The 24,180-nt window shown below is 53.4% G+C and overlaps 9 protein-coding genes across 9 annotated transcripts; 5 read left to right on the top strand and 4 right to left on the bottom strand.

Moving 5' to 3' along the window:
* Nucleotides 1–367: 367 nt before the first annotated feature.
* On the top strand, nt 368–5,360 carry P170DRAFT_368053 (ubiquitin-binding serine/threonine protein kinase VPS15; the record flags this gene model as incomplete). The annotated part of the gene is made up of 3 exons (XM_024844839.1): nt 368–581; nt 656–776; nt 830–5,360. 3 exons carry the CDS (start codon nt 368–370, stop codon nt 5,358–5,360), a joined length of 4,866 nt encoding a protein of 1,621 aa, XP_024699761.1.
* A 1,818-nt stretch (nt 5,361–7,178) lies between these two features.
* On the bottom strand, nt 7,179–7,950 carry P170DRAFT_440737 (uncharacterized protein). Its single transcript, XM_024850150.1, has 2 exons — nt 7,254–7,950; nt 7,179–7,199 (listed from the first exon to the last, which is right to left on the bottom strand). Exon 1 carries the CDS (start codon nt 7,918–7,920, stop codon nt 7,453–7,455), a length of 468 nt encoding a protein of 155 aa, XP_024699760.1. The 5' UTR covers nt 7,921–7,950; the 3' UTR covers nt 7,179–7,199; nt 7,254–7,452.
* A 1,321-nt stretch (nt 7,951–9,271) lies between these two features.
* P170DRAFT_450560 (DENN (AEX-3) domain protein) lies at nt 9,272–12,149 on the top strand (the record flags this gene model as incomplete). Its single annotated transcript, XM_024851132.1, has 2 exons — nt 9,272–9,652; nt 9,777–12,149. The coding sequence occupies 2 exons, from the start codon at nt 9,272–9,274 to the stop codon at nt 12,147–12,149; spliced, it is 2,754 nt and encodes a 917-aa protein (XP_024699759.1).
* Nucleotides 12,150–12,236: 87 nt separating this feature from the next.
* On the top strand, nt 12,237–12,669 carry P170DRAFT_286588 (uncharacterized protein). Its single transcript, XM_024843210.1, has one exon. The coding sequence runs from the start codon at nt 12,323–12,325 to the stop codon at nt 12,605–12,607; it is 285 nt and encodes a 94-aa protein (XP_024699758.1). The 5' UTR covers nt 12,237–12,322; the 3' UTR covers nt 12,608–12,669.
* A 28-nt stretch (nt 12,670–12,697) lies between these two features.
* P170DRAFT_440734 (SDR family NAD(P)-dependent oxidoreductase) lies at nt 12,698–13,972 on the bottom strand. Its single transcript, XM_024850149.1, has 3 exons — nt 13,773–13,972; nt 13,615–13,646; nt 12,698–13,518 (listed from the first exon to the last, which is right to left on the bottom strand). Exons 1-3 carry the CDS (start codon nt 13,895–13,897, stop codon nt 12,731–12,733), a joined length of 945 nt encoding a protein of 314 aa, XP_024699757.1. The 5' UTR covers nt 13,898–13,972; the 3' UTR covers nt 12,698–12,730.
* Nucleotides 13,973–14,220: 248 nt separating this feature from the next.
* Nucleotides 14,221–15,345, bottom strand: P170DRAFT_286565 (uncharacterized protein; the record flags this gene model as incomplete). Its single annotated transcript, XM_024843209.1, has 1 exon — nt 14,221–15,345. Exon 1 carries the CDS (start codon nt 15,046–15,048, stop codon nt 14,224–14,226), a length of 825 nt encoding a protein of 274 aa, XP_024699756.1. The 5' UTR covers nt 15,049–15,345.
* A 1,027-nt stretch (nt 15,346–16,372) lies between these two features.
* Nucleotides 16,373–16,980, top strand: P170DRAFT_286549 (uncharacterized protein). Its single transcript, XM_024843208.1, has one exon. It carries the CDS (start codon nt 16,456–16,458, stop codon nt 16,759–16,761), a length of 306 nt encoding a protein of 101 aa, XP_024699755.1. The 5' UTR covers nt 16,373–16,455; the 3' UTR covers nt 16,762–16,980.
* P170DRAFT_459014 (TBC-domain-containing protein) lies at nt 16,499–20,194 on the top strand (the record flags this gene model as incomplete). The annotated part of the gene is made up of 1 exon (XM_024851834.1): nt 16,499–20,194. The coding sequence occupies exon 1, from the start codon at nt 16,865–16,867 to the stop codon at nt 20,192–20,194; it is 3,330 nt and encodes a 1,109-aa protein (XP_024699754.1). The 5' UTR covers nt 16,499–16,864.
* A 914-nt stretch (nt 20,195–21,108) lies between these two features.
* P170DRAFT_417088 (uncharacterized protein) lies at nt 21,109–23,850 on the bottom strand. The gene is made up of 4 exons (XM_024847158.1): nt 23,213–23,850; nt 22,094–23,143; nt 21,914–21,994; nt 21,109–21,855 (listed from the first exon to the last, which is right to left on the bottom strand). The coding sequence occupies exons 1-4, from the start codon at nt 23,818–23,820 to the stop codon at nt 21,114–21,116; spliced, it is 2,481 nt and encodes an 826-aa protein (XP_024699753.1). The 5' UTR covers nt 23,821–23,850; the 3' UTR covers nt 21,109–21,113.
* Between the last annotated feature and the right edge of the window lie 330 nt (nt 23,851–24,180).

Genomic DNA, 24,180 nt, shown 5'->3' with positions numbered 1-24,180 from the left:
AGTTCGTTTGGAGGGCGATTGAACGTAGATTCCATCGGATGTCTGTTTTCCTCTCGGTTTCTCTCAGCTCGCAGTCTCCAGGCGATGGCGATGTTTGCGCAGTGATTCCCGCTAACCGAACGGAGTAACCCGCGTCCATGTCACGGGGAGCCTCACCGCCTTCCTGGTCGGACACCGCATCATGTGACCAGCGGCCGTTCCCCCAAACGCGTCGGACGGACTTCACTTTAAAATGACCTGCAATACTCCATCCATTCCTGTTGCTCGCCTGAGCGCTCCGGCAGAATTTCCTCTGGTCTGTTCCTAGTTTCGCGGGATATCTCTTTGCATTTCCCCAATCCCTGTGAGATGAAGACGTCTCGGCATCATGGGCCAAGGTTACTCCCTTACAACCCTCTCAGCGGGTTCCGCTGGGATCGATGTTCCAGAGTTGTCCGATCTGATGTATGAGAAGTCCATGGGCGGTGGCAGATTCATGAAGAGCATCCGGGCCAGGCGACAAAATGGTCTGGTCTTTGTAAAGGTAATCATGAAACCTTATCCTAGCATGAAGCTGGAGCCTTATGTCAAAGCCATACTTAGTGAGTTTGTCTGTTCATCGCAAGTCTGGGTCTGGAGGCTTGTGGGGCCGATGTATACTAATCTGCGGCGATAGGGGAGCGCAGGTTGCTTGCTGATGTCCCCAACGCTTTAAGCCATCAGAGGGTATTGGAAACCAGCACGGGCGGCTATCTCGTTCGCCAATACATCCACAGTTCTCTTTACGACCGCATGAGGTAGGTGTCGCGCTCCTTAAGTCGAAGTCTTGTTAAGGTGCTAACATAAGCAGCACTCGCCCTTTTCCGGAGGATATTGAAAAGAAATGGATTGCTTTCCAGCTACTGTGTGCTCTGCGCGATTGTCACTCTCTAGACGTGTTCCATGGGGACATCAAGACGGAAAATGTCTTGGTCACCTCGTGGAACTGGCTGTACCTTTCGGATTTCTCTTCATCTTTCAAACCGACCTTTCTTCCGGAAGACAATCCGGCTGACTTCTACTTCTATTTCGATACATCCGGGCGACGGACCTGTTATCTAGCTCCGGAACGATTCCTGGAAGCCGGTGAAGAGCCGGGGAACCGGAATGTCAACTGGGCCATGGACATTTTCAGCGCGGGCTGTGTGATTGCGGAGCTGTTTTTGGAATCACCTATCTTCACCTTGAGTCAGATCTACAAATATCGCAAGGGCGAATACAGCCCGGAGCACAGCCAGTTGATGAAGGTAGAAGACCCTGAAATACGAGCCATGATTCTCCACATGATTCAACTCGAGCCGGAGTCGAGATACTCGGCGGAAGAGTACCTGAACTTTTGGAAGGCGAAGGCGTTTCCGGAGTATTTTTACAGCTTCCTTCACCAATACATGTCCCTGATGACTGACCCTTCGTCGGGGAGAGCCCAAGTCGACGGCGAGTCGGCCAGCAGGGGAGAGGCCGACGATAGGATCGAGCGGGTCTTTTTTGATTTTGACAAGATATCCTATTTCCTCGGTACTTCACCCACGCCCGTGAGCCGCCGCTTGGGCCAATCCACCGCCACCCTCACCGGCAGCACCCTTCCTGTCCATCTCGACCTCCCCAACGATGAGAATCTGACGTCAACATCTCAGACACAAGCAGATGATGGTGTACTGATCTTTCTGACGCTTGTCGTATCTAATCTGCGCAACACTTCTAAGGCGTCGGCTCGAATCAAAGCCTGTGATATTCTTCTGGCCTTTGCTGAAAGATTATCAGACGAGGCTAAGCTGGATCGTATCCTTCCTTATATAATGATTCTTCTCAATGATCGCACGGATGCGGTGAAGGTCGCCGCCATTCGCACATTGGCACAGCTCCTGGAAATGGTCCAAGTAGTCTCTCCGGTTAACGCTTACCTCTTCTCGGAATACATTTTTCCCAGAATCCAACCATTTGTCCCAAGTGCAAATTCGAACCCTAGCTCTCTGGTCCGCGCCGCCTACGCATCCTGCATTGCATCTCTTGCGCAGTCGTCACTTCGGTTTTTGGATATGATCCAAGCATTGCGCTCTGATACCCGCCTGCCTGCTCTGATTCCAGCAGGCTCCGAACCCAGATGGACGGAAGATGCTACATATCACAATCTTTACGACGTAGCGCGAGTCGACCTTCTGGACTATTTCGAGGCCCACACCAAAGCTCTCTTGACTGACAGTGATGCATCTGTTCGCAGAGCCTTTCTTGGATCGGTCTCCAGCTTATGCGTGTTCTTCGGCAACGCCAAGACCAATGAAGTGATTTTGAGCCACCTGAATACCTACTTGAATGACCGCGATTGGATCCTGAAATGCGCTTTCTTCGAGGCGGTGGTTGGTGTGGCGGCGTACGTGGGGAGTACAAGCCTGGAGCAGTACATCTTACCTTTGATGCTTCAATCCATGGCCGACCCTGAGGAATTCGTTGTGGAAAGAGTACTTCGATCCCTGGCTGCGATGGCTGACCTCGGTCTTTTCCAACGGTCCACGACTTGGGATTTGCTTCACACCGCAGTCAGATTTATGGTACATCCCAACCTTTGGGTTCGGGAGGCAGCGGTGCTACTGGTCACCAATTCTACCAAATACCTATCTACCGCCGACAGGCTCTGTATCCTTGCGCCACTCGTGAGGCCTTTCATCAAACTGAACTTGGTGGATTTTTCGGAGACCGAGCTGCTCGACGCACTCAAGAAACCGCTTCCACGAAACTTGTATGAATTGGCCTTAGTCTGGGCAACAAAGGTCGACAGGGGTGTCTTCTGGAAGTCCGCGGCTTCCGATGGTCTGTTCAATCTAGGTGCATCCGATGGCTTGCCCTCGCGTAGTGGACAGAAACTCTCAGGCTTTTTATTGAGTGCGCAACCGCGAAATGAAGAGGATGAACAGTGGATTTCTCGACTGCGGAATATTGGGTTGGGCTCCGAAGACGAACAGAAGTTTGTCGCTCTCAGAGAATACATCTTGAGAGTATCACGACATCACACCAAAAACTCTGATACGGGAATATCTCCTTTGAACAATGTCGTTGCCTTGACGCAGTACGGGGTCACTCCGCAGACCGTCTTCTTTGACAAGAACCAAAATGTTAAACCACGCAGAGATGACCACGCCTTGAGCAGAAACGGCCCTACTGAGCCGAGTAGGCCCGACGAGCGGAGACCGCATACTATCACAGATGCCCTCCTCGACGCTTCAACTACTATAGACAATGCACCAAACGGCCGTCGGAAACATTTACGGTCCAGAAGCCAACTACAACGCGAGTCGGGGGCTCCGCGACAACATGCCTTGGATATCGTCAGGGCCACGGAACACTCTGCTGCGTCGTCGCCGCTAGCATCATCGCCAAGCGGTGCGCCTGGTTCTCGGCCTATGTCGCCGCTTGGCTCAGACGCCGGGCGGAGAGCCTCTGGGGGCCGGGACAGTCCCGGGCAAACCAGTTCTTCTACGCCGACCGATGCAGAGAATCCAACGATCAAGAACCTGGCCACCGGCGTGCAGAGAAAGTCCAGTGCCATGAGTCTGCTCAACCGCAGGGACTACTCCGCCAAGGCATATGCGGAGACGGGTACGAGCTCAGCAAATGCGTTCGGCAAGGTTGACGTTCCGTCGCAAAGAGAAACCTCCGAGCCACCTACACCTTCTGGTACGCATGACCAAGAGGCAAACACCCACAAACCCCACCAATATCATGCAAATCATTCTTACAACGGCGACGATCCTGCGATTCTTAAAATGCTGGATTCGGTGTTCGCCGAGAACTATCCCACGGACCTGTTTGATCTCGGGCCCTACGTGAAAGAGATAGACTCCCGGCGACCGATCAAGAAAGCCAATGGCAATGATATCAACAAGGTCTGGAAGCCCACAGGGGGTCTCGTCGCGATTTTCGGGGAACACAGCGGCTGTGTGAACCGAGTGATTGTCGCCCCAGATCACGCATTTTTCGTGACTGGTTCAGACGATGGCACGGTCAAGATCTGGGACACAAACCGTCTGGAGAAGAATCTGACGCCACGGTCTCGCCAAACGTATCGTCATTCCACCGAAGCCAAGGTCAAGACACTGGCGTTCGTAGAAAATACGCACACCTTTGTCAGCGGTGCGACGGACGGAAGCATCCACGCCGTCCGGGTCGACTACCATAACGTCAATGACACCATTCGGTATGGGAAGCTCCAGCTCGTGCGAGAGTACCAACTGCCTATCGCCGATGATGGAACCCTTGAATATGCGCTATGGATGGAGCACTACCGGGTTGATGCGCAGTCAATCCTCCTCGTCGCCACCAACACCTGTCGAGTGCTTGCTTTAGACATGAAAACCATGCTTCCGATCTACTCGCTTCAAAACCCCATCCACCACGGAACGCCGACCACGTTCTGCTGCGATCGAAAGCACAATTGGCTCCTCATCGGCACCACCCATGGCATCCTCGATCTCTGGGACCTGCGCTTTCGGGTTCAGTTGAAGGCGTGGGGTCTCCCCGGATCGACCACCATCCATCGACTCCAGGTCCACCCAACCAAAGGACGCGGGCGCTGGGTTTGCGTATCAAGCAGTGGCAGCCATGGCAACGAGATCACTGTGTGGGATATCGAGAAGATCCGCTGCCGCGAGGTATACCGCGCAGATTCACCCGGTGTCAGCACCGCGAACGGAAGCCCTCAAGCTGGCAACACCTCACCAAAGCTCGGATGGTTGACCCTCAAAGAATACGAAGCCTGGCAAGTCGAAGGCGACCGACCAGAGGGCATGCTGAGCCGGTTTGCCATCGACGGGCCCGGTTCCGCAGCCGTCGAGCAAGCCTCCAAGCCCACTCCGCCCGGTACACCCGCCGGCATCTGCACCTTCGCCGTGGGATTCGACTCCCCAGAGGACGGCAAGGACAACGGCACCCGGTGCGGCTTCATCCTCTCCGGCGGAAGCGATCGCAAAATCCGCTTCTGGGACCTCGCCCGACCGGAACTCTCATCCATCGTCAGCGGCCTCGACGCCGTCACCGACGGCGTAGCGACCGGCCGACCCCGATACGACGTCGAGCAGCCCGGCCCGTCCTTCGTCGTCACCACCGAGCATCTCCCCAGCTCTGCCACCGCTGCCGCCACGACACCCACCCCCGGCGCCGGCGGCAAGGGGGGAGCCGCCAGTCGCAAGGCCGGCAGTGGCCGGTTACCGCGCAGCACGGTGATCAGCCTGCAGCAACAGCAGTTGCTGAAGAGCCACCTCGACTTCATCCAGGACATTGCGGTGCTGCGAGCGCCGTACGGCATGGTCGTCAGTGTCGACCGTGCGGGCATGGTTTATGTTTTTCAATGATTTGATTTAGCCGTAGTTCACGATAGATGCATGTGTTAATTTAATCATGACCAATTAATCTGATGGTTTCGATTCCAGCTATACTCATACCCCCTTTTGCATAGAGGTTCCTCTTCCAAATACCTACCTTCAGAGAGCACCCAGAAGCAGCACCCAGCCCTATCTGAAATCAACCCCGTATACCCAATCCAAATTAAGCGACTAACCTGCATACTGATCCCGAAGAGAGGTGGTATGTCGTACATGTGCATGGGCCCTTGACTCCGTTCGGTCTGTGTAATCCATTAGGTAATTGGAGTTAATGTCACTTGACGGTCGAGGATCCGAGCCCTGGGTCCTTTCGTATGCAAACAGACTATTTGCGATGGTGGTCGAGGATTTAATTATCTGGTTGCTTGAGATTATGGGTGGTAGGTATGATGAGAGATTTTGATGCTTGTTGGGGATATATATAGTAGGTGAGGTAGTTTTACACTGTAGTGTTAAATTTGGGTGTCTTGGAGGATTTCAGTATTACAAGTCATGTATGTATCTAGGCGAATAATGTAACTACATACGCAGCACAGGGTACTGTGTTCTGAATCATGCTCATACAAGGACTATCCCACATTGACATATCCATCTACTACTCAATAAATAACACAAATGAAGAACGACGGGATAAATCTACGTAAAATATCCGCCGCCCAAGTGGAGCCCGACCGGCCGGGATTCGCAAGATTGCGGCCGTCCTGTACCACCTTCCCTTACCACTGTCTATCGGCAAACAACAAGTATTTATTGTGTGAGGACACAAATCGGTTTCTAGTAGTACTACTCTTGACAATATCTGTACGGAGTAGTTAATCTTAATGACAGACGTGACAGACGTGGCGATCCAAAGGAACTGCACGTCTACCTAACCACCTAACCACCTAACCCGCCCAGGAACCATGGAACGCAGCACACCATCGGTTTGCAGTAGATTAATTACTTTAACTAGGGTCCAGGAGTCATGCAGCATGCCTGTCAGAGTTTTCTTCCTCATTCTCGGGGGTTATTGTATTAGTTTACTCAGGACACTGTACACTGTACAGAATACGGTGTAGGGCGTAGGGACGGTATTGTCGTTAACTCGCCACCGTTTCCGATTCCCTTTGTCCTTGTGCGCCTTCTGAAGCACGCTCGGACGTCGCAGGAGGGGGAGGGGAGGGGGGAAATTGACAGATCAAGTTTCGATCACGATCGATCTCGAGGACGAGCCAGCGAAGCAAACATCAAACAGACGGGTGAAACGGGCGCGAGCGTCGCCGCCAGGATGCAGCAGACCCCGACCAGCATCGATCGTCGATCTCGGTACCTCGCCATGGCCACAGCCGGTAATGACCGACCAATAAATCTGGCAGACCTAACTAAGCCGAGATGCATGAATCTCCATCTCATCTCTTCTCCATCTGCCCCTGCCATCTGGTAGGCTGTGGCGGGCGGTGATGTGGCTCCCGACCGGGACGCAAGGAAGGGATTGACGGGCGCAGAGAGTCATGGCGATTGTGCTCATTGGAGTCCGGAATTATTGTGTATAGCAGGACGCGGGCTGACTGGCTGGCAGACGAGCTTTCCAGGACCCCCAGTGGACCCCGGTAGACGGCAAACGCAAACGCGTCGTGGGACGGCTGCAGGTTGGTTGGTTCGTGGAATGAACATCCACGGAGTATCCAGAATCACTCTGGAGAACATGCGAAGGGCAGGTTCTAGATGGTGGGTTTACAGTATGAAATTCGAGTACAAGTTGTTACCTGGTAGGTAAGGATGGGTAATGTAAGGATTGAAGGGTTTTATCTGGGTTTGTTCTGGAGTAGGGTATGGAGGATAGCCTTGCAGTCTCTGCAGGTCAATAACTAATGGACTCACTAGGAAACTTTCTGTTCGTCAGGATAAAAACAGCAATCGAGATCAAATGACGGTGGGACGATCGAGGGTACCTGCAGGAGAATAATATCCTTTGGGTTTGTCTGCTGTCCGGAGAAAGAAGCAAGCTTTGGGGGTTGGTGACAAGAAACCAACATTCCAACTACGGAGTAAAATCAAATCAAATCCAGTCAAATCCAGTACATCAAATGACCGAGGTGCAGTTGAGCATCTGCAGACGCAGCACTGACTGGTTTGACGGTCGGCAATCTGGCGTGCGACTGACAGATTCTTCCGCACTGGAGTCTGGATTCTGTCCGAGTCGACAAAAAGTGACAGTGACAGATGGGCCGTGACCGGAAATGCCGCCATCCCTGTCACGGCGATAAGCAGGGGAAACCTTATTGATTATTACTGGGTGATTCCCCCTGAGGTTCTTTGAGGCGTTGAAGAATGTCAGTTTCACCTGCGGAGACTCTCCTGACTCGACTCCGTAAGGAGCGAGCGAGAGGAAATTGACCGGTCGATCAGTTGCCAGTTCGGTGCGGCTGGCAGTGGACGAGGCAATCAACATAAGGCGAACCGTCTCTGAATCCTCCCAACGAGCGGTTCGCATAAATGGTGGACCGTTTTTTAGGAGAGCAATCGCCGACTGGGATTTGGTATTGGCCATTTGGTACCTTCTTTTTTTTTTTTTTTTTTTCTCGTTATCTGTGAAGACGGATCGGATTTAAGGTCAGCAGGAGAAAAAAAAGTCAAATAAATCGGGGAACAATAATAAGACATAATAATATTAAAAAATCGGACGAAAAAAGGAAAGACAAAGAAACAAACGCCCAGGCTCGTGGCGGATCCATTCACGCGTGGGCCAAAGACGAGCTCCGAGCCGTCCCTTGCGGTTTGTCCAGTCGTGCTTGATATTGGATCATTGGTCGGTGGGATTATTTTTGGGACCTGGTTCTAGTCGATTTAGCTCATTTAGCCCTGGTACTTTGGAGGGAGGACTCCGCAGGATGATATGATTCTGAACGTCCAGGGGGTGCTGAGGCCAGTCCATTTGCATCCTCGCGCGGGAGCCGTTTCTTTGATTTGCGCAAGGAATATTCGAGGCCAAGCTGATGCATCTCAGGACTGGAGAGAGAGTTGGCAAGTCGAAGTTGATCCGGTCGAGTTCAGAGTTCAGAGTCAAGGTATAGTTGAGGTATTATGCAAGTCCGGTACTGTCGCCGTATGGTACAGCCTGGTAAATACTAGGGCGTACCGAGACCTCCGTCCCGTCCCTGACTAAAGTCCTACTAAAGTCATTCTAAAAGGTGTTCAGGAACCGACGACTCCGCCCGTTAGCGCACGTACGGTACGGTACCAACAGCGGCGGAGACAGACCCCCTTTAACTCTGGACGAAGCTTGCGCTCTTCAGGGTCAGGATCAACTCCCTTTTTCCCCTTCCTTTTCTCCTCTTCGATCCGTCTTCTCTCCCGTCTTCCCCTCTCGCTTTCTCTCCTTCATTCCTCCCGTCCTTCCCTTCCCTTCCCTTCCCCTCCCTCCTCCCCCCTCTCTCCTCAGTCTCGGCCAAGAACCAGCGAGAGAACACACCCTCTCTCGCTTCATCACGTCCGGTGGATTCATTCATCGTTCAATAGACGTGTGGTTTCTGGGAGATGCTCCGCGTGGCAATTGGCAGGCAGTAGCTGTATTCGACTGACTCCATGTCCGCATAACTCCGGGACCGAGAGCTGCCTTCGACACTCCCTTCGACTCCCTCCGAATCTCGTCTATCCTTTCTAAATATCCTCCCTTTCATCCGACAGTAGCACGCGAGAAGTGCTACGCTGGCGGTGGAATCGACTCGCCCTCCCTTTCGTTCGTTCCTGGAACGGGTAAAAAACTATACTCCTAATCTACCGGATTTTCGGACCCAACGGGTGGCGGTAAACAATCCCCGCCGCATCTATATATATCAGTTTACTTCGGATCTCGAAATTTCGCCCATTTTTCACCCGCCTTTCCCTATTCTACAATCACCATGGGTCCGTCATTGAGAGATCACTCGTCGTTCGCCCGTCCGTCAACGCGCGACCGGCCGGTGACCCGCGATCAAGGAGAAAATTCGCTGGTCGTTCCTAGTCGCACCTCCTCGCTTCACTCCCGCATTACGCAACCGATCCCTTCGCAGTCCAGCGCCAAACCCGCCCAAAAGACGCCCAAGACCCTGACCCATGCCTACATGGTTTGCGGTGTGGGCCGTGAGCCCTCCCAATGGGTCAGGGCTCCTGCGCCTGCCCAGGGAAAGATCGGTCATATGAAGGGTGCCGTGGGCCAGTTCTGGCTGCCGGAAATCCTGGGTAGCAGTCCCCGTCTGGAACAGGACAATGAGATTGCCAAATCCTTGCATTCGGCTATGAGGGTAGGTTCTTGATTCGCCCCGTTCGATGACGTAAAATAAATGAAAGAAAAAAAAAAAAAAAAAAAAAAACAAAAAGAACAAGCGACAAATGAGCGAAAAGAGCAGCCGCTAACTAAACCCTCAGGCCTGTTTCCCTCATGATGTTGAAATCTGTACCGGCAAGACCCAGCCTCACTGTGCCCACCATGCCTTCGTTTTGCAGCAGGATTCATCCCACACTCTCTACGGTATCGCCTTGCGCGTCTGGTCCCGAGCCGACGAGAAGCGTGCCGAAACGATCCGTGAACTCCGCAAGAAGACCGAGCCCGATTTCTACGATAACCCCGAGGAGATCTACTGGATCCCGTACTGCTTGAGTTTCCTCTCGAGATATCCCCTCTACGACTTGCTCGGCGACTACCTCCGGGGTATGTGGATTCACTGGAACAAGGCCACCAACCTGTTCCACGCGGAGGAAGTGTCGCGGATTCTGAGCTTCCCCGCGCCGCGCTTGAACGACCTGGTCCGCATCGATATGAAGGATTACGCGCTGTGCTACCAATTCCCGTCGTCGCCCACAGGCTTCCAGAACTTCGCCATGTGGCCGCTATTTACCTGTTTGTCCATCCCCAACATCGTGGGCGTCATCGAGGCCGCGGTGTCGCCGACCCGCCGCATCATCTTCGTCAGTCACTACTCCGCCATGCTCACCATCGCCGCCGAAACGATCCGATACTGCGTTCGGGTCTACGAGTGGAGCGGGCTGTACGTGCCGGTGGTCCATGCTCGTCACGTCAAGGACCTGGTCCAAGAACCCGGCCCGTACATTCTGGGTGTCACGGCGGAATGCCGCACCCTCTTCAACGCCCCGTCCGATGCCTTGGTTGTGGACTTGGACCGCAACTTCGTGCTGACGTCGAGCCCGCCTAACGTCCTCAACCCCGGACAGCGAACGAAGTTTGTCAACCGCTTGACGCAGGCGTTGAACGGCGATGTCTCGCCATCCGGCGTTCCCAACCATCTCCGGTCGGCCTACGCCGGCGGTAAGCTGATCCCCGCCGGTCAGATCATCGTGATGCGCGGCGAGGTCGAAAGCATCCAGGAGCCGTCGTGGTGGAACCAGGATTCCGTCATGGGCGTCATGGATCGCGTCTGCGAGAAGCTGGGACGCAACACAGGTATGAAGGCCATCTTCGGCGGCTCCGTGAAGAAGCCCCTTATGACGAAGGTGTCGATGCGCCACCTGAACGAGATCGTGCGCGAGCGCAACCAGTACTCGCGGGATGCCATGGAGGCCTGGCAGGACTTTATCAACCTCAAGGGCCGCATGGACACCGAGTTGAGCAAGGTCACCAAGCGCAACAACTTCTTGGTTGAGGAGTTGGAGACCTGGAAGCAGCAGTTCCTCAAGTTCCAGACCTTCGCCGAGCAGCTCACCAAGGAGACCTCCGAGCTCAAGGTCAAGATCGAGAACCACAAGCGCGAGAACCGCCGCCTCAGCGGTCTCATCGACCAGCAGAAGGACGACGCTGCCCGTCTCACTCTGCGCCTGTCCGGAACGGAGAAGCAGCGGGATGACGCCCTGGAGGCGCTGGTTCTTCAGCAGGAGATTGCCGAGGAGCTGGAGCGCGAGCGCAAGCGCAACCAGAAGGAGCTCTCCAGCCTGCAGCACAACAACACCAACCTTGTCCGCCAACGCGACGACGCTCAGCGCGTGGTGCTGCACCTTCGCAGCCTGATCAACGGCCAATCGCACCACATGGAACACATCGTTCGCTCCATCGGCAGCTCGGCCGAGCTGTCCGAGTTGGCCCAGCAGGAGGTCGTCGAGGAGCAGACCGCCGCTCCCGTGGCCTCCAAGCCCGAAGAGCCGACCACTCCCGAGCCCCGCAAGGAGGCCTCGAGCAGCAGCTCGCGATCGGAGACCAGCGCCGCCCCTGTGAAGGGCGCCGTGAAGGACATGAACCCGGAGATGGAGCAGCACCTCATGAGCCTTGGTAAAGGTCACAACCGTCTTGCCCGCCTCAGCATTACTGACGTGGCAGACCGCTACCTCCGGGACAAGACCGATGCGATCTCGGACATCATCCGCAGCATCAGCGACCAGTGTGCCGCCGCCGTGGAGGGTCTTCACCTGGCCCAAGATGCCGAGGAGGACGACTCCTTCGAGCCGGGCAAGGATGCAGACCGCCTGGCCCCTCATGGCGATGACCACCGCGAGGGCAGCGAGATGGGGGACTCCCTGCATCCTGACCACCGACGCTCGAGCGTACCCCCGACGCCGGACCTCGTCCACAACCGGTCGAGCACCTCGATGTCGATGGTCAGCAACTCGACCTTCCCGGAACGGTCGAGCCAGCAGTACGGTCCCGGCGAGGTCCCGACGCGGATCGTCGAGGACGATGACGAGCACGCCAATGACACCGATGGTCTTGATGACCACACCGAGACTGGCACCCTGTCGAAGCAGGGCAGCGAGGATCTCATGCGCACCAGCAACCCCCGCCTGGTCGCGTAAATTCTTTTGCGCCATCGATGAAAAGATGAGATGCAACGACGACTCTGACACGACATCTTGCTCCTCTCTGACTTTGAGCGAGTTGTGCAACGGCAGTTGTTAGTTTTTTGGCATGTGATTTTCTTTCTACCATTCTTGATTCTTTGCCGTTGGATATTCCCACTATTGCCTTCATGGGGTTTTTGGAGACCATTTACCATCTATTTATTTACCTTTCTTCTTGGGGGATCTTGATTCTCATTTTAGTGTTGTTTATTTCTGGTGGTCCGATTGATTGCCCTTTTGTCCTCTTCTTCTTTACCTTTTTCTTTTCTTTTCTTGACATTTCACTTCTTACAAGGCCTTTGTCTTGTTGTGTCGTCCACCCCACCCCTCACTCCTTGAAGTTTCCTTGTCTTTTTTACCTGTCGTCCACACTTTTCCTTTTGTCTATAGTTCCCGGAACTGGGCGGCTTTGAAAGCTGCCATCAAGCCTGAGATATTCTGAATTGAACACCACATCTCCGCGGACTCCGCCGGAGATTGAATTGAATTTAATAAACTCCATCCCGTACGCATATATACACAAGAACACCACCAGCTCACGCCAACTTCCCCGGCACGAACGGATGTCCCGCACTCAACCCCCCACAAACCGCCCACGCCTGCCCATTCACGTAGCTACTCTCATCACTCCCAAGGAACAGCGCCACCCGGGCCACCTCATCCGCCACCGCCCCCCTCTGCAACGGATTCAACTGCCCGATCTTCCGCTGCGTGCCCCTCTCCCTCGCCGTATCGAACAACGCCTGCGTCATCCCCGTCTCAATCAACCCGGGACAGATCGCATTCACCCTTACCCCGGACCCGGTCAACTGATACGCGCACGTCTGCGCAATCGATACCACCGCTGCCTTCGACGCCGAGTAATCCGTCGACCCCGCGTTCGAGCGCAGCCCCGCCACCGACGCCGTGCAGATTATCGAGCCCCCCGGATACTGTTTCTGCGGCGAGGTGATCCGCATCCCCGCGGCCGCGTGCTTCACGGCCAAAAACACACCCAGTGTGTTCGTGCGCAGCGTGCTCATGAACTCGTCGCTGGTTATGTCGGTGAAGAGCTTCGGTTGGCCCACGATGCCCGCGTTCGCGAAGTAGATGTCTAACCGGCCGTAGCGCGTGATTGCGTCGGTGATGACGGCTGACACGGCGGTGGAGTCGGCGGCGTCGAATTGGTGCACGTGGATTGAGACGGAGGGGTAGAGGGTGTTGAGTTCGCGCGCGTGCGCGTCGAGGTTGCTTGTGCTGAAGTCGCAGATGTAGACGGCTTTGGCGCCGTTGGCGGCGTAGAGGTGCGCTGCTGCGCGGCCGATGCCGGCGATGGAGTTTGCGCCTGGTTTTGTGGGTTAGTTTGGGTTGGGTTGAGTGTGGTGGGTGGGGAGGAGGGTGATGTATCATATCATGTAGATGGTGGGGAATCAATGCTTACCGGTCACAATGGCGACTTTATCTTTGACGCGACTGCATGGGTGGAGTTAGTACTGGGATTTATAGTTCCGTGCGTATATCCGACCTGAGCAATAGAGCCTCTATCGAGACATCATATACTCTCTAGACAAACGTAGAAAATAAACATGGAAGACCTACGGTCCGACTGAATCCCCCGCGACTTGACGGATCTTCGGCATCCCCTCGAAGGACCCGGCGTCGGGGATGCCCTCGACGAGCTGTTGGCTGAGGGCTTGGAGACGCTGTTTCGCTGCGCCAGACATGATGGTTTGTGTAGGGTGTGAGTGCTGAAGGTACAGGAGATGAAAGGTGAAAGGTGTAAGAGCAAGAGAAGTAAGAATAAGGATTGGGGTCGAGTAAATGGATTCGGCTGTTTTGCGGAGAGCCGAGGTTGTTTCGGGTCAGGTGATTGGCCCCGTCCGGGGGGCTTGGCATTCTTCTAGTATCCATGGATCCTCTCTGGGGACTGTCCCGATAAGATCTCGCAGGCTTTTGTCTGGAGATTATGTGCTGTATCCAGGGAATGATGAGTGTTCTCTTGACCTGGTTCATTATGATGGTCTACTGGTTTGGCAACTGTTGGAAAGCATCATAAAAGACCTGTCCAGTCGTTCATTGGGTTATAAAAGTCCCACTGGGTCACATCTATCAATTCATTTTGAACATCAATTGCACCACTCCCGGTTGTTTGCATTGGCCAATATTCCCAGGGTAATGGTCTCTTAGAGACTACCGTCGGCTCTAGAGCGTGTTCCTGGAAAGTAGGCGGCCACTGGATCTCGTCTATCGATGTATTCTGAACCTCATGTGTCCTCGGAAGCAAATAACCGGTGCCCCCCTGCATTGGCCATTCCTCCTGAAGCGGCAGTTCTTCTACGTCTGCCGTCGCATTCGTGTATGCCACCGACTCCTGACTCTGGCAGGTAGGATCGGAGTCAAGCACCGGCCACTGCGGCTCGGGGACCGAGAAATCGAAATCAAAGCCAGAGGGTGTTGATGGAGTCAAGGCATCGTCACTACCAGGGAGATCGGCAAGTAAATTCGGGCAGGACAAACACGGTTCCGGTGTTTCAATCGTCGTCCCAGTAGCAGCCGTTTGGCCGGTGAGCTCAGAATCTTTCGGCTCCGACAACACTTGTAGCCGACTCAGGATCTCGTGGACGGGAGGGCGTTGTTGATCACCGAGATAAGGTGCTAACGGCTCCCCCGGGCATTCTTCGACTGTGTGGTGATAGAGCTTCCGGAGGCCGTCGATCAAGTGCTGGCGGTCTCTCTCGAGCATTTCGACGTACCTATCTCTCTCAGCTAAGATCTTTGTGGGTCTCGGCTGCAGTGCAGCAGGGAGGGTCGGTTCATTGCTCACCCCTGGGGTTTGGGTCTCTCGTTTGCCTTGAAAGTATGGTGAAACGTGCATTTCAGTCCAGAAGCCTTGCAGCGGCAGCAGGGATTCTCGCCATCACACTGCCAGCTTTAGCAAGTCGATGCATCCATCCTGGTCCTTCAGGTTTACCTTTGCTTTCTTCCGTCGACATAGATCACAGGCCTTCAGGACCCTTTTGGCAATCCTGCCCTCTGAATGACGATGCTGTAGGTCTTTCATCTTTTGTGTCTCTAGTGCAACGTGGATCTGGAATTACGAAACATACTATTCAGGGGCCCATCGTTCTTATAACGGGTCTGTCTGCAACGGATTCTGGAAAGTTGCCGAAGCGTTGGTCATTTTGCCGAAGATCAGTCATCCCCGAAAAATCAGAAACTCAGCTGATACGGGTTCTGGTGTTAAAATTCTGCAAAGTATCCTCAGATCGTGAGTCTCGAATCTAGAGAGACTGGTGGGTCTCACGCGGTCCAACATCGGACCGTTTGTCGTTTCCGGTCCCAGGGATTGAGAATGGCGATGTTTCCATTATTAATCGCCGAAGTGTCGAGGTTTTTACTCCTCCGGAGTAGAGGACGGCAGGACCTGACTGCTCCGTGTGGAGACAACCTACGGAATACTTCGTAGATCGTGGGATCTGGGAGCCGGGAATCCGGAGTAGTTTCTGTATAAGCTTAGATCAACCGATGATAAGCGTTTCTGCAGAAGATCCCGAATCTTTTCTGATTAATCATATCATCCCTGTACTGAAAAGGCAGAACGAAATAACGTTTCACTGGCTTCAAAAGGGAATGAAAAAGACTCACTTCCCCGGGCTGGTGCGATCAAAGGCTAGTTTCAACTCCTTCTAATCTCTTTACGTGCATGCATACCCACCTGTGTTTCATGCACGCCAGCCGGCAAAACAGGGCCTTGTCCATATCGAAGTAGACGGCTGGGAATGAGATCATAGTACCTCGACACCCCCGTGCTCAACTCAACGAGTAAGGAGACCTGCAAAATCACGCAGTATTCCTCTGTCTCTTATAGCGGTGGACACACGTGGATGTATATCCACAGGATGAGTTGGCATGTCGTGGGGGGAAAGAGCCGTGCTATTTACCTGTACCACCTTACTCCTGGTACGGAGTGTGTTCCAGAAACAATGGAAGCGGCTGCTGGATGAGATCAAAGGGTACATATTCTCCACTTGGGTTGGAGCTTGGCTTCTTTGTAATGCTTATTGCGATCCAGGGTCTGGTGGTTCTGGACCGTCGCGGTGAGATTGTGTCAGCGTGGCAAGGATGAACCCCTTACACTGCGCTATGGGGCTGAAACTGTAGCAGTGAATAGCCAGGAGGTATTCGAAAGGTATTCGAAAGTGCTAGATATTCTCTCATTATCATTATTAATGGTCAACTGTGTTCAGTTGACATCACATCACGTGACACCGTGCCACACGTCATGGCCACACGCCGCAACAGAACATTCCTCATTCTCGTTTTATTTTCCTCGGCCGCGTGTCTCGACTCGGCGCTTTCTTCTTTCTCTGCCTCCGGGGAGATCCCTGAGATAAAACACCAGGCTCTGTCTTTGAGTCATTGTTTGTCTGGAGTGGAGCAGCTATCGGTCCTTGTTATCTATCGCCAAAACAACGATTACGCCATCCAACCGCACAAAAAAGTCCCTTCATCCATCCCATCCTCCGCCTCCCCACGCTGCGTGAACCATCTTCGGTGGTGTTTTTTCTTCTTTTCCGTAAGGACCTGAATACTGATCGCCTCGGATGAGAGTCGACGCCCAAACCCGCACGCATTCATGAAGTCCGCACTCGTCCAACCCTCTGTCTGGTCTGTTCACCGCCCCACGAGCCATGGCGGAGCACGATGCCCGACAGCTGCAGCGTCGCTCGTCCTCGCGAACCTCCTCGTCCTCGCGACATAGCCAGAAGGCGAAGACCGTCCGCGCCATCTCGCAGAAACGTCTGTCGGCCTCGTCCAACACCACCACCGACCTGACCTCGTTCCCCTCGCTCTCGCCCGACCGCTCGCCCGACGGCTTCCTCGGCCAGCCCGCCTTGAACAGCGCCTTGTCGAACGCGTTGTTGGATAGCGATAACGGTGGCGGTGGTGGAGATGCGGCCAGCGACACGAGTCGAGACCGCAGGGCTACCCTGGCAAAGCTGACCGGTGGGTTCCCGCCGTCCTCGGGTCGGGCTGCTCTGTTTGGGGACTCGGTGCCCATCCGGGACGTCCCCGGCGCGCTGCATTTGGCGGACGACGCGCACATCGAGCGGTTGATTTCTACCACGGGAGCTGTCAAATTGGTCCGACAGTTCGCTCGCGACTTGGCGCAGCGTGATGCCGAGATCTCGGCGCTGCGGCAGCGGGCCGATGCGCGCGAGAGGGAGCTGAAGAGGATGCTTCGGGAGGTCTCGGTCTCGAATCAAGACATCGAGCGCCGGCTGTATGCGCTGGAGAATGCTCCGATCAAATCGGACCAGGATCAGGCAGACGACGGTAATCACATGGAACAGGCGGCCAATTCTTCTTCTGGCGTCCATGGGCTAATGCAGCAAGCCTTGACCGACGGTGTAGGCACGCACACGCACGAGGAAGTCTCGAATCCCGCGCCGCAGGCCCAGGCCACCATCCGTCCGCAGCAACGCCTAGAGAGCGACTCCCGATCGGGTACCTCGAGCGTGGAATCGGGAACCACTCGCAAGAGACAGAGTTCTCTGCGCAGCTGGCAGGATTACATCTTTGGAAGCACGGTTGGCAGCCGCAAGACCAGTCGTGCAAGCAGCATCATGAGTGAGGTTGGGGAGATCGAAGAAGAGAGCCAGCCTCCACGCAATACTAGCAACCCCGCGTTGGCTCGACGCAAGGCTCTCGACGACCAGCTCTTCCAGCCGCCACCCGATGGGCAGGTGGCTTCTGTGGCGGGGGATGGAAAACGGCTGGGCGTGGCTTCGAATGGCGATGATAACAGCGTCCACTCCCGCAAGTCTTCTAAATCCCTGTCGTCTTGGACACTCAAGCTCTTTGCAGGGAACTCCCAACCGGGCAAGGAGGAGAATGATACGGATAGCGCGCGCACCACCGCCTCGTCAAACACCAGGGAGAGAGGTAAGGCTGATTCTTCAGCTGGTTCAGTGAACCCCAAAGGAGCGATGTCGGCGGTGGCGGCCTTGAAACGAATCAATAGTAATACTAGCATACATGGTGCGCCGCCGGGACGATTGGCAAACGGCCCGGGCAGTCTATCCAGGTCGAATCAAGTTGCTCGGAGGAGCGCAGCCACCAGCGCCTCGCATGGATCCGGCTCGGAGAGTGCCGACAAAAACGCAACCAACCTTGGGCCTGTGGAGATGGATGCCATCCTCCCAATGGAGTCGCGGCCTCCAACCCTGTCTCACGTGTACAACTACCAGCCTGGCGAGCTTCTGACCGACAGATTCGGATTCATCTACGACCAGCGTCGAAAGAAGAGGCAGAGAGAAGCCGGTTCCATCAAGAATGCCAGCAACCGGTTAAGCATCGCGGAAACTCTCAGCAGTTTTCGAAGCGAAAGCTCGGACGGTGACGACGAGCGCGACTCCGCGAGTAAACCGCCCTCTACCTCGGGATCTCAACGCTCTCCGGTTTCAGCGTCTCCGGATGACCCAGAGGCCGGCGGAGTTGCGATTCGGAGGTGGCAGGATTACCTGAAGATCGCCACTGGGCCGGCCGAGTTACTGTCTCACACCCCATCCGCTGGCCCTATCGTGTCGTTGACCACCGGTGAACCTTCGCGTAATTCAGCGGTGAGCGTGGACAAGCGTGGCTCCCTTGCGCTCAATCAGAATTTCGAACCGTCGGCATCTACGTCCACGGTCACGGCGGATCGTCCCGAATTCTCCGGCGCGTCGAGTGAGGAGCCTGTCGTGACAGCTTCACCTTCCACGAGGGAGAACGAGCCTGTCAAGCTGCTCCTTGAGCAGCTCACTGATCTCCATGACTCCCTACAGCGGGACAGAACAGTTAGATGGAACGAATTCCTCCGCAAAGTGCGCGCAGAGCGTCGGAAAGAAGGAGAAGCCGCGGCGGCCGCAGCGGCCGCAGCAGACCGACCACTGCAATCGGTCCACATGCCGGAAGCGTCTCTCGCCGATGGCGAAGTTGTGGGCATCTCTGGTCTCGGGAACAAGGGCAAGGTTGGCCGTGCAAAGTGGCGGGAGTTCCGGACTCTTGTCCTCGGTGGAATCCCTGTCGCTCTCCGGGCCAAGATCTGGTCCGAATGTAGCGGCGCGTCGTCCATGCGGATACCTGGCTACTACGATGAGCTTGTGAAGGGGACAGACGGCTGCGATCCTGATGCGTCGGTTATCTCGCAAATCGACATGGATATCAACCGCACTCTGACTGGTAACGTGTTCTTCCGCAAAGGCCCGGGCGTCACGAAACTCAAGGAGGTTCTCCTGGCGTACTCTCGTCGCAACCCGGAAGTCGGATACTGCCAGGGCATGAATCTCATCGCCGCGTCTTTGCTGCTGATTACTCCTACTGCTGAGGATGCGTTTTGGATCCTGGCATCGATGATTGAGGTCATTCTACCGCAGCATTACTACGATCATGGCCTTCTTGCATCTCGAGCTGATCAAGTGGTGCTGCGGCAGTACATCTCCCAGGTTCTTCCCAAACTTGCGGCTCATCTCGAGACACTGGGTGTCGAACTGGAGGCGTTGACATTCCAATGGTTCCTATCCGTCTTCACCGACTGTCTCTCCGCAGAGGCACTCTATCGTGTCTGGGACGTTGTGCTGTGTCTCAACGTCACTAGTGTCGTGAACAGCAGCACCAATCCCTCAACCAATCAATCCATCACCGCTCCTCGAGACGCGAACGAGGCCAACGCATCCGCCGCCAATGACGTCGCGTCCGGCAGTGGCGGCGGCAGTACATTCCTCTTCCAAGTCGCGCTGGCCCTCTTGAAGTTAAACGAACAACAGCTCCTCACGACCTGCTCCACCCCGGCGGAATTATACACCTACATCAACCACCAAATGACCAACCACGCCATCAGCATCGACGGCCTGATCCAAGCCAGCGAGGCACTGCGGAACGTAGTCCGTCGCGAAGACGTGGTGGCACGCAGAACAGACGCGTTACGAGAAATGCGCGAATTCGGCGGTGGTCAGGCCAATGCGGATTCTGACGACTGATGACTGTTACTCCGTATATGTCTTCTTTCCTTTCCATTCCTTTCCTTTTTTGTCCCATTGCCCATTCAAAATTTGACTTAAGCCTGCCTTTCAAAGACATTCGCATTATACACTCTTTTGTTATCCTTCGATGTTCAGCCCACTTTTATTGTCCTTTTTCAACATTGTCCTTCATGTCTATGATACCATCTCTTTGTCTTTCATTATATCTATTCCTTCATGTTGATGTTCATCTTCATTCAGTTTGTTCATCTATAGACTGGGCTTGGCGGGTTTTCTAGGGGTGGAATAAATGGATGGCGTTTTTATGTTTTTAGTTTTTAGAATAGTTTGTTTTTGTTTTTACCTCATATTTTCCCTCTGTCATTCCTTTATGAATTCTGAGGAACACTACCGCTGTCCTATTTCAACTGGCATCCGTCCATCATCCATCCATCTTTAGCCTCTTCCTTCTTAGCATAGCATGCCCTAGTAGCGCTACTAGGGAACTTATCTAGTTTAGGTATACTATATATAAACGAATACCTACGCACTGGAATTCCGAGCACATTTAACCTTCTTGTCTTTTTAATAGCTCTCACAACCGGCAAGGTTCGAGATGTATAAAACATAAGATTGAGGATCCCAGTTTATGCCTGCGTTTCTAGTTAAGTGTTAGGTCTAATATAGATTTAATATTTTAGTTTTTTTATGAAATATTTATAAATATTTTTAATTTATATTAGCCTTCTCCTCTGAAGGTTCTTGTTTAAATCAAATAGCTTTATATTGTAGGTATTATTATTGAATAGATATATCTGGCCCATTTACATTTGACTCAACATTCAAAGGAGCTAACAATGGAAAAAATGTAAAATGAAACAACGGGATGGGGAACAATGGGCAGAGGGAGAAGCACGAAGTAATCAAACCAAACCCATCATCGAGATACATGACCCACGTCCTTCGACGTAAACGTACGACATCTCCGTCCGGTATCAGGACTCACCAGTTCACCCCACATGACCGGTTTTAAAGCGGAATCGCAGTCATCGCGTGGAGGATGACATGCTGCGCTAATCGAAGCACTTCTTCGAACAGCCAGCGGCATCGGGGACTTGAATGAACGGAAACTTAGCACTAACAGCGCTATGGCCCCGAGAACCGAGACCAGGAGAATAACCATCATCGGAAGAGGCGCGAAGCCGCAACCTTTGATGGACTCCCCAGCAACGGGCTTCTCGTGCACGTCGTAGGCGGCCACGTTGACGAAGAAGATACTCTGCGAGAGAAGCCAGTGCAGTGCTGCGGATGTTACCAGCAGCGGGAGACTATAGCGGTAGGGGAGACTGAGGTAGTAGGTTGATCGCTGGTGGCCTTTCGGCCAGGAGACTCGGAGGGGTTTTCGTTGGAGAGCGTAGTTGTTGTATTCTGCGGCGGCTGCCATGGTGGTTAAGAGACTGTTGTATAGGAAGTAAAGGATGGACAGGACGACCTGGGGTGTGTTGGCGAGTAGGAGGAGTGATATAGTGTTCTGGGAGATCCCGGGACTTGCAATGAGATTTCGGCCGTCGAATTTTCCAAAACCTATCTTCCAGGCGGCCGAGAAACTGCCGTCTATACTGCGAAACTTGTATGCTAGACGGACCATCCATATCGAGAATGCTTCGCAGAATATGAAGCTGAGAGTAACACGGGCGGATTAGCGTAGGGGGTTATAATCCAAGAGAGATGGCTCACAAGATAATGATGCCTGTCCATCGTTTACCGCTGACAGCCTGATACCACCGTTTTTTCCTGCCCTGAGACAACTCCACAGCGCTCAATGAATCTTCTTCTGCCGAGGAAAAGCCGTTTATTTCATCGTCTTCCGAAGACCGGTCATTTGTTGGCAAACCAGGGGCATTCTCAGAACCAGACGAGGAGTAGCCATCGTGTTGACCAGGGCTTGAGAGAATAGAAGCTGCTCGCCATTCATCATGTAGATCAGATCGGTGTCTCCCATCCTGAGTTGTCGTGTCCGGATTCGCTAGAAAGGAAGAAATAGCATCGCCGACAGTTAATAGGATGTCTTTCCGTTTGGTGCGAGCAGTTAAAAACATACAGACTACTTTGATCAGAATGGATATAATCACAACAGTAGCAATCAGAGGACTGAATGTCAATTGGCAAAGTGATTCCCTTTTCTTGATCATACACCGCATTACGGGTACATATCCAAACGAGTCATCCATATCGATATTTTGGCTCATTTGAACACCAGATATTGAATCGTTGCCTAGTTGGAGCGTGGTGTTTGTGGCCCACGTATCATTTTTCCAGTTTTCAGGAGTACTCAGATATTCATTGAGTGCCTCTTTGTCCGGATTGTAGGTGATCAAGAAGCCATAGAGCGTGGAGACGTCGGAGATCCAGTCTTGTGAAGCTAATGGGAAGAATATTTTGTCATAATTCCACTCGTGCTCTAACTCAAACGACGTCTCCTGCTCCGGCACTGCAGGATTTGGCACAGTCACCTTCCACGGTTGGTACTCAAAATGTAACCCTTTTATGCTGAACCGGCCTGCGTCGATGTATTCCTGGGGATCGTCTGTATACTGAATTATCCCGTACAACGATGAGGCCACGAACGGCCTTCCCTTCGTCGCGTGTTTGACACGATTATAGATCTTGCCTAAAAGAACTGTTGTATTATGGAAGTTCCGGTGGTCACTGACGGCAAGGAGGGTGCCTAGATTTGTATTGAACTCGATGTTGTATGTTTCCAAGCATTCCTGTCCGCTCACTTCTTTATAAGTGCCGTTGAGGATCTCAGCGTGGATATCAATGGCGCTGGTACCGACAGCATCAAAGAAGCGGGTCGCGAAATTGGGTTTATTCGTCGTTAGAGGTTCATCGGACAAGTTGTCTGGAATTAGGACCGTGGCGTAATCCAACGCCGCGACCGTGGAGAAGACTACCGAGTTATATCTGAGAAGTTAGACCGCAAGCAACCGGTGGTAGAAGTACCTATTCATGTGTGTACTTGGACTCACTCACATCATATGAATTGGCGTCGAGCTGAGCAGTAGCAACCCCCATAGCACCCTTTGCCTTTTGCTCATCACCGACAAGTTTCGTATGTTGAAGACACCAATATCCAACCACCGGCGTCTCTGATGAGCGCTATCGATATCCGCTCGCGAAGGGGCTGCTAGACACTGCATCGTGTAGTTGCTACCAGCGAGTAATAGCGTGCTAAGGATATTGATAAACGCGTGGATTCCCGTAGTCCAATGACTCGATACCGAGCAACTTCCGCGATAGATACTCGTAGCCATAAACCCGCTCTCGGATGGTTCGCCGATGGTGCTCGCGATCACCGTCACGATAATATTGAGAACCAGAATTGCGCCCACGCCATAAGTCCAAAGCAATGTGCCCCTGGTCCACTCTCGACCTGCTTCATAGTTTTCGTGGCGTAGTTTCTTGGGCACCAGGAGCGAAACTCGTGATAAGGCTGATCGACCGACACTCGATCGATTCTCTTCCTTGCTGGTTTCGTTCGATGGGTCTTTGGCCACTTGGAAATACTTCACCTGTGATGGCCATGCAGAAGAGATAAACTTCCAGGGATCTGTCCTTGTATTCTTGCGACCTTTTGCCATGGTCTGAGGTGAAAATCATAAGGATTATCGCATGAAGTTGAATAGTAGCGGACACAGAAACTGGTGAGGCTGAGGCCCAAAGAGAGTTGCTTGTTGTATGAATCTTCTCAGCCTTGTTTGTTCTCAACGTGCATGGCACTATTCTATAAAAGGAGAAGCCAAGTCCAGGGTGGAATAAGGAATGAATGAGGTTGCATCACTAGAATTGTTTGCGTTACACCGGGAATAAATGAACCAATGTGCTACTCCGTAGTTCCCGGAGAGACCAAAGGTTATCATTCTCCTAATATTGGGCGTCAGTAGCATAGTGATATTAAGACTATGTGCCTTTTCGTTTAAGCCCCATACGGTGTCATTTTT

Source organism: Aspergillus steynii (assembly GCF_002849105.1).
Source record: "Aspergillus steynii IBT 23096 chromosome Unknown P170scaffold_9, whole genome shotgun sequence".
Lineage (NCBI taxonomy): Eukaryota > Fungi > Ascomycota > Eurotiomycetes > Eurotiales > Aspergillaceae > Aspergillus > Aspergillus steynii.
This window is presented reverse-complemented; position numbering and strand designations above follow the sequence as displayed.